General features: G+C 34.6%; 1 protein-coding gene across 7 annotated transcripts in view; it reads left to right on the forward strand.

Moving 5' to 3' along the window:
* LOC111424418 (IGF-II mRNA-binding protein) overlaps positions 1–20041 on the forward strand; it is a 49677-nt gene that overhangs the window by 26953 nt on the left and 2683 nt on the right. For 2 of the 7 annotated variants that reach the window (XM_023057937.2, XM_023057943.2), the window contains 5 exons: positions 17571–17741; positions 17798–17972; positions 18033–18543; positions 18706–18995; positions 19058–19303. In XM_023057937.2, coding sequence (XP_022913705.1) covers positions 17571–17741; positions 17798–17972; positions 18033–18543; positions 18706–18995; positions 19058–19303 — 1393 coding nt within the window. Of the gene's footprint in view, positions 1–3908; positions 4118–10167; positions 10477–17413; positions 17515–17570; positions 17742–17797; positions 17973–18032; positions 18544–18705; positions 18996–19057; positions 19304–20041 lie in introns of those variants that run through there. The other 5 variants (XM_023057942.2, XM_023057940.2, XM_023057944.2 and 2 more) reach the window with 5 other exon arrangements.

Genomic DNA, 20041 nt, shown 5'->3' on the forward strand with positions numbered 1-20041 from the left:
CGGTGTGTCGCTTGAAGGTTTTACTGGTGGTCTAACAGTTTTATTTTTATGAAAATTTATTCGAAAAATATTAAATTATAATGACATCGTTTCAAATCGCCGAGGTCGCTTGCGGGCGAGGTGCTGGATTTGATATATCAACACGAAAACGTTAACTTTGGAAGATTGTAGCGCCTCGCCAGCAAGCGACCTCAGCGGTTTGGGGATAAATGTTTTGACTTTATATATTTACCAAGATGTATAAATAATATTGCCTCAAATCGCCGAGGTCGCTTGCAAGCGAGGGTTTGATATATCTACATGAAAACATCAAGTTTGGAAAATTGTAGCGCCTCGCCCGCAAGCGACCTCGGCGGTTTAGGGATAAATGTTTTGTGATAAGAGACTTTGTATATTTACCAAGATGTACAGATAACCCCGAAAACAATTGTCCACAAGATTCCTCAAGAGAATAATATGTATCTTCACCACATTAGTTGAGACTCAACTAATATAATTGACTTTTAAATATGATTCTGGCAAATCCAAACTTTTTATCACAAATGCTATGGATGCATGAAGCATCTTTCAACAAGCTGATATAAACTTGCATAATATGCCTTCTTGGTTTGAGCAAAACCCACATTGCTTTCACCCCTTTATCTATGGGATACACTAAACGACCTGACTTTTCAAGAAAAACCAATAACCAGGGAAAATATGACAAAACATTAATGCCATTAGAAACGTATCCAAGGTTGAGACTTAAATAGCGTTTTTTTTTTCGTCGAAACTAGATTAAATAAATGCATCGAGCTTTATGGAAGGCATTTCGAACATTTGTGAGCTATTTTTGCCAAAAATTTAAGTAATTCTAAGTGTTTAGGTTTATTTTGTTTTATTAGGCTTTTAAACACGAATCAAAAGTAGTTTTGATCCAGTTCTAAGCATGGATAAAGTGTGAAGGATGGTTCTAGATAATAACATTTTTGTGCTCTCTTATTTGTTTGCTATGGTAACTTGATCGGATTAAGATATACGAATTTTTAACATTTTCTTCTGTAATTCGAGAATGGATGGAGACATCGAGATACGGTTTTCACTAGTATTTAGCAAATTTTATGCTAACTAAAAGTCTGTGGAGTAAATAGTACCGTTCCGTTTAACTTTTTTTCAAAAATACAAAAATATGTAATCGCTGCAGATAACACCCTCTAGCTTATTTGTTTTAAATTAAACGAATTTACTGAAAATATCTTTTAAAAGAGCATAAAATACTCTTTCAAACAAGACCAAAAATATTCAAATCGGTTGAATGGTCCAGGAGATATTAAAATGTAAACATTTGAAAACGCGTTGGCCTCCCTTTCCCTTATTATGACAGATATAAGAAATATCGCTAAACAAAAGTGATGCGGTTTTATCCAAGCTATTAAATGATGTTGTCAAAGTTATAGCTCATCATCTAACTTTCTGAGATAGCGGAAATTTTATATTTCTCTATGGCAGTTATGCCCCCTAGCGGTCGAATTACGAACTTCAAAATAATTTCCAGCTATTTCTCTTGCCCACATTGCCTATAAGGATTTTTTTCCAAACCTCTAGGTCTTACCATTGTCGAGATAAAACCGCTCCGTACCCTTAACGAGACAGCCTGTATAAATGACGATATTGCCTCAAATCGCCGAGGTTGCTTGCTGGATTTGATATATCTACATGATATCGTCAAGTTCGGAAGATTGTAGCGCCTCGCCCGCAAGCGACCTCGGCGGTTTGGGAATAAATATCTTGTAATAAAAGACTTTGTATGTTCACCAAGATGTACAGGGTGATTTATTAGATCATCATCAAACTTTGACATATGATAGCTAATCCAATTACCAAAAAAAAAAAATGTTAATGAACATATGTCCTATTTCAATTATTTACGAAATTATAACACTTTAAAGTTTTAATTTTTTAAAACACATAAATATTACAAATATTATTCAAAATAGCCTCCTTCTGCTAGAATACATGCTTCACAAGGACGAATTAAAGAGTTCTTCAGCCAAATTAAAATGTCTGGTTGATTTCTTATTTCAGTAGCAGTCATTTGTATTCTGTTTAATAACTCTTCTCGTGCGTTAATTTCCACTTGATACACCATTTTTTTCATTTAACCCCATAAGTAGAAATCCAATGGATTACGGTGGATTATGGACGTGGTTTAACTATTCGACAACTACTCTTCCACGATGAGATGGGGCACCATCGTGCTGGTACCACATATTTTGAATTACATTAAGATGTATATCTTCAAGTAAATTAAAAAGTGTATTGTTCAAAAAAATCTGTAATTTACAGCGTTCAAACGTTGATGCTGAAACGTTGTTGAAATTTTCTTGGTCTAATCGCATGCGGATTTTGTAATTCCCAGATATGTTCATTGTAGTAATTATTTATACCATCTCGTATAAAACATGATTCATCTGTTCAGAGAACATTTGAAATGAAATTATTATTTTGGGCATGTTGCTGCAATAACCATTCATAAAATGCTATCCGTTACTGATTATATCCTGGCTGTAGAGCTTGAACATTCTGCTTACGATACAGATGAAGGACTTCGCGGTTCAATACGCGCCATGCAAAATTTTGACTTACTGATGGAAGGACAATGACAGCATTAATTATAGCTTCTTCATCCTCTACATTAAATAGCGGTCGAATAGCTTTTGTTGGAACAAGACTACCTGTTTCTCGAAGTCTTCTGAAAGAATCGCTAAAAACTGAATAATATGGCAAATGACGCTGTGGAAATCTTTCTTGATATTCTTGTACTGATTGTCGAGCATTTCCATTGCAAAAACCATACACAAAAATTAAAATTATCAGCATACTCTTCAGTGCTATAAGCGTATATTTTGAGTTTCTTCTTGTATGTAATAGTTAAACCTTACAGCAAACTGACATATTACAATGACAACTTTTTTTTTGTTGAATGTTTGATTTTACTGACTATTAATAAATTCGCTGCAGAAAATATGTATGACATATGTTCATTAACATTTTTTTTTTGGTAATTCGATTAGCTATCATATGTCAAAGTTTGATGGTGACGATATCAACTCAAGGCCAAGGTCATCTTTGGAAGATTTTAGCCATTAGATGCCATCAAAGTTGCTTTACTTTTGCCTCAAGTATTAGTGACGGTGTGTCGCAAAATTTAACCAAAAATATTAAATTATAATTCATTTTATCTTAAAAGGCAAACATTTTGCAAGTAGTGTTCAAAAAACATAAATGATTCCAACTTCTTGTAAAGTTGGTCGTTAATGTTGTGGGGTCTAAGACTCAAATATAGTTTTCTATTATAATTTTTTCGTTATTCTAACTATTAGACTGCCTAATAACTGAAATATCTGAGTTATATCTAAGAAGAAGATGTTAGTAACCACCCCTTATACTCACATTAACTTAATAGTTAGCGTTTGTCAAAAAGAAACGAAAGAACTAAATTAATATCACATCAAATAAAAGTTGGGTTGCACAAAAAAAATGTTGTACATAGATACCTAGGCACCACTTTATCTTAGGTTGAGATTGTATAATCTCGGCCCAGCTTCACTCAGCATCCTCTAAAACCTTTATCACGACTTGTTAATGATGAACTTAGTTCAATGAGTAAACATTTATTAAATCCGGTTTTGGGAAAATAAAAACATCCTCAGGATTGATGAACATTAATTTGGGTATTCAAAAAAATCTTTTAGAATTATACATGATGGAACATTTTAGTACATGGCCACAACACGTGAATCATAAATATCCCACCAACTTTTTCCTCTTCGTACCGTTTACGTCACATCGTTGAACGTCGCGTCGAAGGAAGTATAACGGCACCGACGACGTTCTCGATTAGCTCAGTAAGCAGTGACGTGCGTTGTGTGTATTGCTCGTTTGCTCGTTCAGTCAGTCGGTTGTTTTTCGCCGCCATAAGCGTTTCATCACAGCAGTGTTATGCGGTTATCGGTCTTAATTGGCCAAGAAAACGACCGGGTTCGAAGTGAACGTGTCAATAGATCTTAAATAGTGTTTTATTTAGGCGTAGTCTTTATGGTAGTCGCTTCGGTTGTCCACTGGTAGAGTACGAGTAGTAAGTCTTTAAATTAAAATAGAGGAAAGTCTCTGCATAATTCCGTTTACGCCCTTGGTTTTCCGGAAAATTCGTTCTTTCATTCCATCGGAAGGGTTCAACGGCCTTCCGGTTCTTGCACACGCACCACGTACTCGGTAGGTGGAGGAGGAGGCGTATGGAGCGTGCGGTACGCGATTTTGACGTGATATGTGAGGCGCCACTGTACGGGAACATTTCCGAGTATAACTTATAAGATGCCGTCTCTTTTCGTTTCGCTTTTGAAGCATACTACAGATTAAAAGAGGGAAAGAGAAAGGTTGCCGGCAATGAACACGCCCTGTGCATCTCGAGTATTGTTCAGTTCGATGAAACGCGAAAGTTGATAATATTTTTTGCACTCCATCTCTTTTTACTGTGAAGGTTAAACGAGATTGCGTTTCCTTTCGATTGTTGGAAAGTAATATGTTAAGAAAAATATTCCAGTATTAGATAATAGATAACGTTTTCGACTTTGGTAAACAAATTTAATCTTCTTTTTCAAGTTATGTCAGTTGGGCGAAGTGTTTTCTAAATTTAAACGGCAGATGTGTTTATTTTGATATTTTTAGGTTGGGGTATCAAAATATTGATGAAATGCATTTATTACTATTAATAGATAAGTAATAGTGATTCATTTAAAACTTAAGGATGCACATTTTTAATGCTATTTATTACCGATTTCCGAATTTGTTCATCATCAGGTCGATGACAATTAAGTGAAAGGATAATTCATTGAAATATTTTTTTATTGATATAAGATGTCAATTTCAGTTTCGGAAGACTACAGCTCGTAGTCTTCGTCATAAAAATGTTGCAGTTGTGTGGTATGGTCGTTACCAATTCTCAAAATTTTTGCGATAGATAACAGTTACCTCAGTTAGTTCATGGTCATGCAATTTTAATGTTCTCGTTGTTTTAATATTGCTAAAAAATGTCAGAAAATATTTCATAAAAAACTAATAGATTTTGACATCAACACAGCAAAATTTATTTTGTAAGTCTTAAAAATTGTCTTATACTTTTATGGAAAATTGTGACATCTTGATGCAGCCACAAATGGACCTTGGTTGTTTATTTTATGAATTCAGAGTACAGTTTTATCTCGATAATGGATAAGGTTTTAATGGAACTTTCGATTACTATCAAACCTTGACTGAATTTTGCTTCGCTAAAGCTATTTTTTTTCTTATTTTCATCATCCTTGGGTTGCATTTCTTAATAATGATCCTTGGAGGTGTGTAACATCTTAATTTTTGCCTAAAAAAGAATGCTTATTGATTCTGTAATCAATTTTATTCCAATCTTGAAAAAGCGTTTCCATCAGGCATAATCTATAAAACTAGATACACCAAGAGGATTACGAAAAAACAAACCGTTTGCAAAAATATTAATGCAAATTGTTAATCAAAACTTGATTCAGTATTGCCGAAGGTATTGTTGTAATTTTTAACAACCTTCGGTTGTAGGTCTTAGTAATGGTCCGTGATAATGTCCAAATCCAACCTTGCAGAAGATCTTAATTTGTGGCCAAAACAGAATACCTATTTATTTTGTCATAAATTCCATTGCGATCTAGAAAAAACTTCCCATAACTTTTTGAGAGATATTATATCAAAATCAGTACATGTTTCGGCCAGATTGCCTTCATCAGGCACGACTAAAAATACAATGTAATAAAATGAATTTAAAAGACAATGTTAAATATATAAGAAATAAATCTTAAATTTCAAAGTATTTTGATGTTGAGAAAAACTTCACTTCATCATTTTTCTGATTTCTATTTCAATAACATCTTCTCTTCTGTCATGGTATAAAATTAGAAATACGAAGAGCATCACGAGATTTTGTTTTTTGCTTTCATAGGGTGAATAAATGGAAAACATTAATATGAGGATTTTGGTCCTTTCTAATTTTCAACGACCTTAGGTTGTAGTTCTTCTTTTATAATTCTCTTTTACTTTTTCAATCTTATAGGTGATTTTTATCTTAAAACAAAATAGTTATTCTTCCAGCCATAAGTTCTATTCCAAGCTTGACAAAATCTTTCAATCAGCCATACTCTTTAATACTAGATACGACCAGCTTGTCTAGATATAGATTTTTTGGATTAGGCAGAATAGAAGACAAAAACCGTTATCAAAAATATAAATGCAAAACGTTTAGAATTGCGACACCTAGCGGTGGTAGCACAAAGTGTTTATGATAGCGTCATTTTGTAGAACTTGTTGAGTCAATCAACCGTTTTCTTTTCTTCACAAAAACGTACAGCTTCTGAATAAAACGCTTTGATTATGTCATTTACGAAACATCATCTTATATCTTTTCTAAATTATATCACAAAACATAATTCTACAGCGAGTCCATAAAGTATGGACTGGTTATAGACTACAGGTCATCAACATTTTTTGCTAAATCGTCAGTGCACATTCATCTTTTGATATGTATACAAAAATATTAACAATAGCCACATAAGAAGTTTGTATTCTTTCAAATTTCTAATCATGAGTAACTATGGTGAGTAATTGTTTCAAATCATTTCCTGCGTACTAAAAGCTTATTCAGTGAAGTTTATTAAGCGCAAAAGATTTATATAAATTATTATTAAGTTTTTGTGTTAATTATATGTTAGTTTTCATCCTCGGTGTATTAAAATGGCAAATTTGTCTCAACCTGAAATAATATTAATGTAGTTGTTATCTTCAATGCAACACAAATTGATCAACAATTGTTTAGCCAAAGCACGATGAGTTTTGACTAAATTTAAAAATCATGGAAATGAGGTAAATCTCCCCTTCAACATTTCCAACGAAATTGGATTATCGACCATAATCTTTCTGTCAGGGGTAATCTTGGATTGAATTTGGCTTCTTCTTAGTTTGGTGATAATTTACATAGAAGATGTGAAGAGATTTTTTAAGCTATCGATAGCGCAGTTTTGTTAAATACCCAGGTATTTATTTTCAAGGGTAAATTTCCTGGTTATATACCCGAGGGTATTTACCCAAGATGGGTAATTTACAGGTATTTATAAAATTTAATTCAAATTGAGTTGATGATCGTTTTGCAAGCACTTCAAGAATGCAGAGTCGATTATCGATATATCAAACTTAATTATAATATCTACAAGAATGCTACAATGACGGTAAAATGAATGAAATGAAGAGAGTAGAAGTAGTAAAGTACTGATTGTGAGTAAAACAAGGCGATGCACCGTTGAACCCAAATTGTTCATCACAGTCCTCCGAGTGCATTTAAACAACTGGATTAGACCCAAAAAGGCATAAACATTGATTGCAAATGCTATAGACGATATAGTTCTTATATTGGATAGCTTTGGAGAGATTAAACTAATGCTGAACGACTTAAAGGAGGTGTGTGAATCAGCCGGGCTAAATATCAACGAGGAGAAATCAAAATTTATGATAAATCTTGTTCTCAGCTCATAACATCAATATTGAGGATAATGGGATTGAGAGGATTGACAGCTATGTATATCTTGGTTATGAGGTTTATGTATCAAGAGATAATCAAACAAGCGAACCACAGACGTATGGGCAGCCTACGGGAAACTTAGAGACATCTTCAAGAGAAAAGGCCAAGAAAGGCTTTCAATCAATGCGTGTTTCCGGTTATGACTCCACTATCAGGACGGTCCAAGTAACGCAAAGATAGATGGAGAGGTCGATCCTGGGTCTAACTCTGAGGGACTACATACGAAATGAAGACCTATGAAGAAAACCTGACGTAAATGATGTGGTCAACATTTTGGCAAAACTTAAGTGGAATTGGGCGGGTCATGTCGCGCGAGTGAAGAATGAGCAGTGGACAAAACGGTTGCTTGAGTATAGACCGCGACGGAACAGACGAAGTAGACGTCAATAGAATGACCAACAATCGGATTCAGACAGCACAGAATAGAATCGAATGGAACAGAATAGGGGAGGTCCAACAATGGACGCAAAGGGCTGCTTGATGATAATAATCATAATAACTTGATTTAATCTAAATTACGACGGATTCGTCTAATGATAATACGTCTTAGATTGTTGACAATTCTTCGTCTACAACGTCCTCATCATCTTTCTCTTAATTTTTTTTTTTTTAATCTGATATATTTTTACTGGAATCATTTTTATACCCACTGTTTGGGTATTTACCCAGCGCTCATCACTGGTCGATACGGAAGTTGATGGCAGCATTATGGGCTAAAAATTGTAGATGGAAATGAATTGGAGGAATTTCGGATTGTATACACTTAAAGAGTGGGGTTTGCGGGTGTCGGATATGCATAATACATCTAATAGCTAACCTGGTTCCTCTAGACGCGTCAGATAGGATTAGTGGTGCATATTCGATTTTCGGTCTGCAAATGGTCTTGCAAGTCTTGATCTGAAGTGCTTCACATGATTTATAGCTTCCATCTTCACCTTAATGGCATGATCAGAAAACTTTAACATTCTGTCAATCGAAATTTCCAGGTAGTTGCTTTGGTAAATACTGAAATATGACAGTGGATGACGTTGGGAGAAGGAGCATAGATGGGAAGACATGGAACGAAGAATTGGATTTACTTGAATTCGTCATTTCTGTAGCTAGTTCTCTGTAGATTGAATCAGCACCTGCAACTTTTGAACTACTGATCCGACGTTTGGATCCTATGTTATCAAAGTGGTTATCGTAGAGTAAGGCATAAGTTCAATCAAAAGTATTTGGGTTGTTATTGTAAATATTGCAGCAAAACACATTGTAGAGGGTCGGGGAGACACTTGGGGACCAAAAATTGATTTTGTTGAAGAATATAATTTGTAAGCAACCACGATGAATACTTTTAAAAGTTATCGTATTTCTTGGCGTTGCAACATTTACATTGAGCAGAATAGATACAGAAAATTGTCAGCGTTTGGAATCAAAATCCAAGTTGGATAAAAGAAACACCTAGTATCAGGAGAAGATAAATGTTTGGGTACGAATAATACAACATTCTTATCTTTCTGGTCCCATACTTTTTTTTGAAGGAACTTAACTGGTGATGAATGCATGGATTTTTTACAAAACGATCATATTCTCCTGTAAGAACAAGATGGAACGAGAGTCGTATTCAAGCTTAATTAAACGAATTGTTTCGCAATCGATGAATTGAAAGAAGAGGACTAATTGCAGGGTAATCGAGATTATCAGATTTGATTCCGTTGGATTTCTAAAAAGTTAAATTAATAAATGCTTAAGATGGACTTTTTAAAATCAGATTGTAAGATGAAATTTATCCAATAATTTCTGATTTTTTTTTGCACATATCAGAAAAAGAATATTCTTCATATTCTGTAACAATTGAGGTTGAAATTTTCAATTGAGGTCTTCAATATTTTCATCAAATAAAGATTTAGCAAAAATTTTGGACTGTTCCAGCAATTTTTCTTGACAATGTTTTTATGATACATTCATAATTTTTGCAAAATAAATTATTTTGCCATACTTAGTCATTTGTTTCCTCTTTACTAGCTTTGTCAACAATTTTATCTCATCAACATAGTTTGATTGTTAATCACCAACGTTGTCCAAATAATTTTAAAATTATTTTTTGTCTTAGTTATACAAATAGATTATTTTGCCGATTGAATATGAATGACCAACCAAAAAAAGAAATAACATTATCATTCAAAGAGGTCGTCCCAAAGTGAATCACGGCCAAGTTATCACCTACTATCTAAAACCAAAAATAAGTAATGGCTATCAGTGACCTGTATGTCTACAAATTCGTCGGGCGTGTGTAATATTTCAATTAGAGTCGCCCAAAAATACCACCCAAAGTAAGAATTTAGGTCTTGCGACAAAGTTTCATGTACGAAATTAAACTTTGAATCATTTCAACGTTCCTAAATTAACGTAACCATTCCACCTGTACTCGGAAAACAAAACCAAAAACGGATTTGAAACATATTTTAATAAGATTTAAAATCTCCTCTTTAATATCTCTATCTCATTTTTTTCTTACTCGCTCTTCGTGCATATTCACTTTCGTTCGGCGACGTTAGGCGTTGCGTAACGTGTGCATCCGGTTTGGTTGCGAATTGAAAGAACGAACTGACGGTGCAACCAGGGGTGTAGAGCGCAAGAATGCGCAGACGAGCATTCTTTCCACGGCCATATATGCAGAGGCTCTCGCGTCGCGGTGTTGCAGTCAGTGCGCGTCTTTTCGCCAGGTTTGTCCTCCTTTCAAATCTTCTTCCTTCTTCGACATCGTCATCGTCGAAAATGAGCGCGCCTCCGCATCATCACTATACTTCCGGAAGGACGATGCACCCCAGAAGGTCATACGATGTTTCATTTACAACACATCGGTATGTTTTTATTTATTATTATTTTTTTTTTGTAAAGTGTTAATCTTGCTGATTTAATGAATAAACTGTGTATGTACATTTTTTTATCTTGTTATGAAATTGATTGTAGAAAAAAATTTAATTCTTATGGTGTTACTAAGAAATTTGATTACAGGAATTCATATCTAAAGAAGGATTTCTTGGAAATAATTAAAGTAATATGTGGTTAAGTTGGTATGATATAATCTGGATAATTCTAAATCTTCTTTGTCAGTTAAAAAAATGAATGATCTCTTAAAGATGGAAAAACCGTTTCTAAGAAGAGTCGAATTTTGGGCCCTCCATAAGAAGGAAACGGGGGGCGGGGGGCGCCCCCCTAACGTCCAGTTGGACTAAACCTGTTTCCTTTAGCTGTTTGGCCGGGGGGGTTCCCCCGTAGACCGGGCACACACTGCACCGGCACCGGCCCCATTGTAGTCGGTTCCGAGCGAATTTTCGGGCCGGATCTCGTTTCGGCAACTAGATTGGGATTCCATTCCGCGTGCGCCATTCACCCCTTTTTTTTGGTACGTGCCTCGACCGGTGTGTTAATCCGGCTCGAATGGGTACGAAGAACCCTTCCCTCTCGGCCCCCACAACCCCGTTTTAGCTCCTTCACGTGCTAACGATGTGTTATGCTTCGGTTAAATCACCTTGAGATTTTTTTTCTTCTTAAATGAAATCCTTTTAGGAAAATGCTAAATTATTTTAGATTTTTTTTCTCGTCTAAGTGGTAGAAACCATATAAAATCGTGTTTTTCTACTTGTTTGCCTCAACTGATTTCTTATTTCTTTTTTTTTACGAAATTGGGACTCAAGAAATAAACGTGACGTTAACCGAAGGCGTCGATGATTGGGTTGTAAGAGTAACCCCACGATCTTTGGAATGTGAGTGACCTGAAATCCCCGATTTTAAAATAACTTTGGAACGGTGTAAACACGTCTAAGACTAAAATTGTAGTTAAAAAAAAAAGAATCGGTTTATGTTGTCGGCTCCTTTGGGTCATCGATGGCAACAATTGGCTCCCGATTCGAAACACTTCGCCGATACGAGTTATTGTTCTTAAATTGGCCCGTTTAATAAAACACTCCGACCGCGGAGAGGACACTCAACGCAACGAGCTTCCAGACAAACATTGTTCTGTCGGCCCGTTTGATCTCAAAAAAAAGCACCACCATACAAGTTTTCTTTTTTGTAACGTACAATATGAATCGGGGGTTTACTTTGTAATAATTCATTTTAAGGATCTGTTTTGATAACGGCAATTAATTTGGAATCCAAAACTCGGGGGGTTCCCAATATAAACTCGGTTGTGTATAATCGACGAGACGGTTAGTTATTTTTGGTTACACTTTAGTGCGGAAATAAATCAACAGTTTCTTTTTTTGGACGATTGAGTTACCGGAAACACTTTATGTTTCAAATAAAGCACAAAAATATTTTATATCCAATATTATGATTTTTTTTCTTATTAAAAGCTTCATGTTCGTTTTATTAAAACATAAACTTCTCCTACACCGGTTTTCTTATCTTAATCAGCGGCGCCACTTATATTATGTATAATGTAACATGTTTCGTTAGTGTTCCCCCGTATAAAAATGTAAAATATACACAAGTTACAATTAACGTAGTCGCCAATTCATCATCATTCTTTGCTGGACAGGAAGAAGTGTTATGTTTCATTAAAAAAATAATAATGCTTACGCACGTTGACACCGATTAATCCGCATGTCTGTCGACTGCATTACAACATTTTCGTTATCGTTTGTTGATAGTGTCACGAAAATGGGTCGTTGTTCAGGACCGGATCCAAATTTTTAATTGATTCTGAGGTACCTACTTGAAATGTATGTTTGGTGGAGATTTTAACAAAAATCTCTTTCGGTGCTTTTTTGTAACCTCAATGTTTAAACATGCGGAATTGGAGAAAAAAATAAAAGAAATTTTTTTGTTATAGTTTCTAATTGTCAATTCAAATTTCTATTTTCAAGTGTTACCAACTGCTACATACCTATTTCCCTACATTGTCAAATTTATTTTATTTTTGTTAAAAAAGAAAAAGGATAGAAACGCGAATTACGAATTTCTGACCATATTTTGGCGCAATGTGTTGTCCATTAGATCTATTTAGGCATGTTTTGATTCAAGAGTTTTACAGTTCCGAACACTTCTGAACTTTTCTGCGCATATACAGGGTGATTCTCAATCTATACGCATAAACTTGGGGATTTACTCCTCATGACGAATAATGACTAATGGGCGAAAAAATTTGTAATAAAAGATTTTCTGTTTCATAGATACCCGTAATATTTACTTACAAATTAAGAATACATAAAACATTTTAAAATAACATCATAGCAAGTGTTCGAAGTTATTTCCCATATCTTCTATCAATTGGGTTCCCTCAATCCACGATCTCCAACTAGCGCAGCCTAAACCAGGGTGTTGGTGGATAGTTTGTGCAGCAGCATGTATCTGATTTTGCCATATTTGCTCAGTATTAGCTTACGTGGTGAACATACGCTTTTTAAAATCACGGTCTATCAAGATCTCGACCTATCCATCTTCCAGGAAACACATGATCTAGATGTCACCGATTATATTGGATATCTAGGAAACTAAAAAACTTTTATTACAATTTTTTTCATCTATTAGTCATTATTTGTCATGAGGAATAAATCCTGAAGTTTATGCGTATAAGTTGAGAATCACCCTGTATTTAATATGCAATACGTATGTGCAGAAAGATTGAAAACTCTTCGGAACTACAGAAATCTTAAACCTAAACAGATTTATTGTGACTTACGCCCTTCAAAGGTTTAGGGCAAATCTGGATCCTTGATGAAACTTAGTATTGCTTGAACCTGAGGGTGACCTTAAGTCCGCCTTGCTGAGGCATAAAACTTGTTTGGTAATTTCTTGTTGTAGTATTTATTAATAAGTTTTCAGTTTGTTTCGTTTTTTCGGAAAAATGGTTAATATCTTTATATTTTTATGTACTTCTTGGGCAAAGACCTTGTCTGTTGTCCTATTAGTGCTGGGTGTTGCATTTGTAACCTTTCTGCGCATACATTTAATATGCAATATGTATGCGCAGAAAGATTCAGAACTGTTCGGAACTACAGAAATCTAGGACCAAAACAAGCCTATTGTATCTTACGCCATTCATAATGAACCTTAGTATTGCTCTAAGGTCTTGTTCCTTTATGTCAGTAAACATTTTGTGTCTTAGGCAACGCAGTCAAACAGGCAATGTTCAACAGTCTTTGATTAGTCGTTGCAATGTCGAGAAGTTCATCCTCTACTTGTCCAATGTTGAAGAGATGGTAATTTGAGAGATGGAACGTGTGATCTCCCAGGAAACCTGAGAGCGACCTTAAGTCGCTTTTGCTGAGGCATACAACTTTGGTTTTTTTTGCGACGCAGTTATCATATTCAGTTCAAAGTTAGTCGGTTTAAACTAAGAGCTATATTTGATCTTTTCGTTGAGTTATAATATTAAATTATATCTAGCTTTTCATTGACTGTTTTCTTTCTGTCTTCCAATTGCATCTATGACAACAGCTTCTTCGGTATGAAGGACATCATGCCAATATGTTCTTGATAATTTAGTTATAGCTGTCATAGTCGATATTCTTTACATGATTTACCACTTGTATACCAGTTATCGATTGTTGTTCTTTTCCGAACTGGTCTTTAAATTGGGTCTCCACGTAAGATTCCGTTTTTTTAGATAATAACTTTTAAAATCTACTGCAATAATTATTATTTATCAATGAAAGTATATCACGCAAGACACTTAGTTTGTCACCTCTTACTCTCTTTTCTTGTGTTCGTATAATCAAAACATAGACTTCTGAGAGGAAATAAATATTGCACTGCACATGGTATCTCTGAACATAGCATAGAAACACCAACGTGATTTGTAGCAGTAAGTAGAAATACAGAGAATTTTAGATGTAAAGTACATAGAACACCAGCTGTGTGTACTATACCTTGAACAGTCTTAGTCCTCGCGTCGTCTTCATTTGCAAAATCCACTTTTATTTAATAAACATTTCCAAATCACTTCTTCGGATGATCACTTTACGTGTTCAACTTCATAAATTGTCTTGCTCATTCGATAGGTTATAAGATAATAAGCATCTTGATTGAACTTATCAGCATCTTCTTCAGAGCCATAGAATGCATCTAAACTTTTTATCACTTTGTTGTCATTATCCCAGAGTTTCTTTACGTCCTCTTCCAACACCACACATTTTTTAGCTACATCGTTGAACAGGATTTCTAAATCTACATCCACCAGTTAAAGCAGTGTATAACCACAAGCAAACTTCATTTGTTACAATATTGTGTAAAGTTCGTCGTTGCCAAGTCAAAATGACATACACGACAAAATGGTAACTTTTTACTTGGCTAATATAATCTGCATCCAACAGTTAAAGTGACAGAACCGTATACAAACTTCAATCGTTGCAATGTTGGCTGAAAATTTGCTCAAATGCCTATTTTAATGCGACGTGATGAAAGTTTTTTTGTATTTCCTGGAAATCAATATATGGCATAAACGCCAAAATGGTCACTTGTTGCTTAGCTACACAGTTGAACAGGATTTTTAAATCTGCATCTAACAGTTAAAGTGACAGAACCGCTAACAAATTTCAATCGTTATAATATTGGTTTAAAGTTTTCGCAAATGCCTATTTCAATATGATGAAAGTTTTTTGTATTTGCTGGGAAATCAAGTATATATCCTTTATGCCGTTTTGAGTTGGCAGCGGTTATATGGTGATTATGTCCGCATTTACTCTTCAAAAATTGGTATATTTTAGAAGAATGGTACTTCCAAAATGGAATTTTGCTAAAAAATGAGGTTATGTTTCTGATTTTTTGGTTATCTTACCATCATCACGCACTCGAGAAGCTTAATATTTTGTAGAATCTAAAGATAAACGTCCTTTATAATCTCAAAAAGTGGCATTTCTTAACTATACGTTGCTTTGGAACAAAATTTTGGATTTGATTCCTGTTTTCAACAAACGTGAAATCAAATTCGTGATGATAAGTTATATGAATGCAGTAACCATAGTTATGAAACTGCTATGCACTTACACTGTCCCAAATAACATGCAACATAGCTTAATAGTATAGGTATTGGGCAGTTTTGCAAAGGAATGTTGCTAGTTTTAAGTCTGGTGTTAGTTCTAGTTTTAATTCTGTCACTGTTACTAGAACTAACATTAGACCTAGAACTAGAAACATTCGGATTTAGCCGCACGTCTCTTAAGACGGCTAAACCCGAATGATTCCAGTTCTAGGTCTTGTATTAGTTCTAATGGTAGTGCTAGTATAATATAATAATTAGTCTAATAATTAGTTCAATTACAATATGCAACATAGTGATATCTAATGTTAATTAGCGCTACCTACCACTGTCACTAGAACTAACATTAGACCTACAATTCGTTTTTTTTCTATAATACCTGTCAAATTGTTGTAAAGTTGGCAAAATTAACAGGGAGTTTTGTTTCATCATGTTGTGAAATAAATATGTCACACTGACGTTTATTGGAGCATTCCTTATTTAAAATATATATTTATTTATCTAAAAATTTATTAATATTTTAACCTTAACTATTTAGTTACTGAAAATGTTACTAGAAATCAGGAAAACAACATAAATTTTATAATGGTCCTAGTTAATACCAACAGAAATCCTAAAAAATGTACTTCGACAAGTATTATAGAAAAAAAACGAACTATAGAAAGATAAAGTAAGTACGTCCTGGTTTCTATTGAAATATATTTTTGTATATTGCATTTTAAGTGAAATTCACTGTATGTATGATAATGTTATCACAGCGGAAGCTTATAATTTGGTATAACCTAAGCTCAAAAGTTTCCTTATAACCTCAAATTGTTTCATTTCTTAAATATTTAACCTCAATATCAACAAACATCAAATTAAATCGGAAACCATGAAATCTTGAACTATGCTTAACTTGAACCTTAAACGTTCTTTTATTACCTCAAAATGTTTGATTTTTTAATTCTAATACGTTTTGGAGAAAAAGTTATATACTAGGAGTATTTTATAGCACTCTGAGTCAAATAGTATCCATTCTTCCGGTTATTAACCCCCCGTTAAGGGTTAATTTAAGTGGAATAGCAGAAAAATTAATTAAAAAATGATTTATGACCGTTAATAAATCAACCGCAAGAGAAGTTAATGACAATCTTTAAATTGCTTCTTTAAAGGTTTTTAGCTTTTTCAAGCTAAACATGAAATAGTATATTAAAAAACTAGTTTCGTAAAACACGCTTGAAATGCACGAATTCAAGTTTGAAAACGAGTTTTTTGATGAGACGTGTTTTTTATGCTATTTTTTGTAATTCGCGTTTTTATCCCTTTTTCTTTAACAAAAATAAAATAAATTTTGACAATGTAGGGAAATAGGTATGTAGCAGTTGGTTACACCGGACAAAAATATGTTTACGCTTGTCATTTAAAAATTTGACACTTCGTAATATGTCAAACAGAAATATTTTTGATGAAAATGCACCATGGAAATAAAAAACATTCTCTTAAGGTTGGTAATGAAGTAATACTTGATGAATCGATTGTGAATAATATCCCTAATTGCGCAATTATAATTTTTACAAAATAAAAAGTCGTTGCAAATCTAACACCTACTTTAGCCTTTATTTACATTAAGTTTATGTTAATTCCGGCCCTGATCGCGATATCATGACGCTTCTTTGTACAGCAACGATTTAAAACGTTAGTCTACCGTTAGTTACGTAGAATATAAACGTCGTTGAAACATCGCCAATCGAAAATTGTGTGTTTGCAATCGAAAACCGTTTATCGGTTTACGTTATCGAAGTATCTGATATGGTTAAGCAAATATGGCGCATGACTGATTCGGGGCTTTTATTTTGTGATATCGCCAACTTTGTAATAGCAGCACATTTTTTTTTGTAACAACCCACAACATGGATAGTTATTTCCGTTCTGAGTATGTGTAAACTGTTTTTTTATCACTCAAAACGTGTATTTTTATTTGTTTTTTAGATCTACGTCTAAAGTCATCATTTCGAATTTAGCACCAATGGTTCGGTTCGAAGATATCCAACACCTGCTTCAACCCCACGGGAAGGTAATCTCTTGTGATAAACTTACCTCCAAAGATCCCAACACGCAAACGGTGCAGATTACCTTTGAAACAGCAGATCAGGCACAATTGTATGTAACAAGAAATTTAATTAAAAAATATATTGAATTTATTTATTTTTTTGTAGGGTGGTGAATCACATAAATGGATACGAATTGGAAGGAAGATCAATGAAAGTAGAACTCGCTGTTGAAAAGAAAGCAAGAAGAGCTCCACGAGGTCCGGGAGCACCATTTGGAGGACTGCCAGGACAAAGTCGTCAAACTGACTTCCCACTTCGAATATTAGTGCAAAGCGACATGGTATGTTTAAATAAATAAATAAACATGGTTTCGATGTTTATGTTTTTGTAAAAACGTTAGGTTGGTGCCATAATTGGTAGGCAAGGTTCCACGATTAGACAAATAACTCAACAAACTCGTGCTCGCGTCGACGTTCACCGGAAGGATAATGTCGGCTCACTGGAGAAAGCCATCACCATCTACGGTAACCCCGAAAATTGCACGAACGCGTGTCGGCGTATTCTGGAGGTGATGCAGCAGGAGGCCAATAACACGAACAAAGGCGAAATCTCGCTCAAAATCCTTGCACACAACAATCTTATTGGACGAATCATCGGAAAAGGCGGTAACACCATCAAACGAATTATGCAGGAGACGGAAACTAAAATCACCGTTTCCAGTATTAATGATATTAATTCGTTCAATTTGGAACGTATTATAACCGTTAAGGGTAGCATAGAAAATATGAGCAAAGCGGAAGCTCAAATTAGCGCGAAATTGAGGCAAAGTTACGAAAATGATCTTCAAGCAATGGCTCCACAATCGATGATGTTCCCCGGATTACATCCGATGGCGATGATGGCAACAGCAGGTAATAAAAAGTTTAAAATAAAAACGAAAATAAAAATCGTTAAAGATTATTCTTAAATTATCTACTATTTTTTGGTGGTTAATTTAAGATTTTTTTAATTAAAAGAAAAAGCTATTATTTCTGACAGAAGTATTGGCACGACTCTATCGGTACTTTTGTCAGGTATAGGCTATGGTTCAAGGGGTTTGTACACAGGCCAAGCACCATACCCGGGAATGTATCCTGCTGGAGGGGCGCAAGCCGGCGGAGGGGACAGCCAGGAGACGACGTACCTATATATACCGAATAACGCCGTGGGGGCCATCATCGGTACGAAGGGTTCGCACATTAGGAACATCATACGCTTCTCAGGTGCCACAGTCAAAATCGCTCCCCTCGACGAGACCAAACCGCAGGATACACAAACCGAGCGGCGAGTCACCATCGTTGGATCGCCCGAAGCTCAATGGAAGGTAAAAAATCGATATTTCAACCAGTTCGAACAGACGTAAATAAGATTCACTTTCAATTGTAGGCTCAGTATTTAATTTTCGAAAAAATGCGAGAAGAAGGTTTTGTAGCTGGAGCCGATGATGTTAGATTAACAGTTGAGATTATGGTGCCTAGCTCGCAAGTTGGAAGAATAATCGGAAAAGGTGGTCAAAATGTTCGCGAATTACAACGAGTTACCGGTAGCGTTATTAAACTGCCAGAACAAGGTGCTAGCCAACAAGAAGATGAAACAACTGTACATATCATCGGACCCTTCTTCAGTGTTCAGGTATTAATACGTTTAGTTTAATTTATATCGCACTTCATTGATGAATTTAGTATTATGGTATCTTTGATGTAACTTCTATATTGAATGCTTTTGGAATGTTAACAACCAAGTATTTATCACATAACTGTTTCTAAATGATTGATTTAATTGTATGTTCATGAATATTGTATGCATATGCAAATGAGTGATATCTCAAAGTTGTTTAATGATGATGGTTTGCATAAATACTGTGTGTGTTGCCTTTGATGATTGAGAAATCGATAATCTAGTAATCAAAGATAATTTGTCTATATCTTGATTTTGCCACCATGATTGGGGAGAATGTGAGGTTGGAAATTTATATCATTGGTGACCTCATTGGTATTATATGTAATACCATCTCAATGATATTTCCAAAAATTGATGTTTCATTAACATTCATTTACAACCTTAAACAGTTTTAGTTTTTAATCCCTAACTGCTATGGAGAAAATAATTTTTATAGTTAACCTGATTTCCCACAAATTCCATATTAATTGAATAACTTTAAAAATGTCTATAAAGTTAACTGATCACTGTGGAAGCTTGTAATGTGGTAGAACCTAAACTCAAACGTTTGTGTACAACATGAAAAACTTTCATTTTTTAATTTCTAGCAGTTATGGAGAAAATAATTTTTTTCGTTAACCTGTTTTTCAATAAACGTCAAATTTTAAGAATAGCTATAAAATTAACTGATCACCGTGGAAGCTTGTAATA

The sequence above is a fragment of the Onthophagus taurus genome, chromosome 6, assembly GCF_036711975.1.
Source record: "Onthophagus taurus isolate NC chromosome 6, IU_Otau_3.0, whole genome shotgun sequence".
Taxonomy (NCBI): domain Eukaryota; kingdom Metazoa; phylum Arthropoda; class Insecta; order Coleoptera; family Scarabaeidae; genus Onthophagus; species Onthophagus taurus.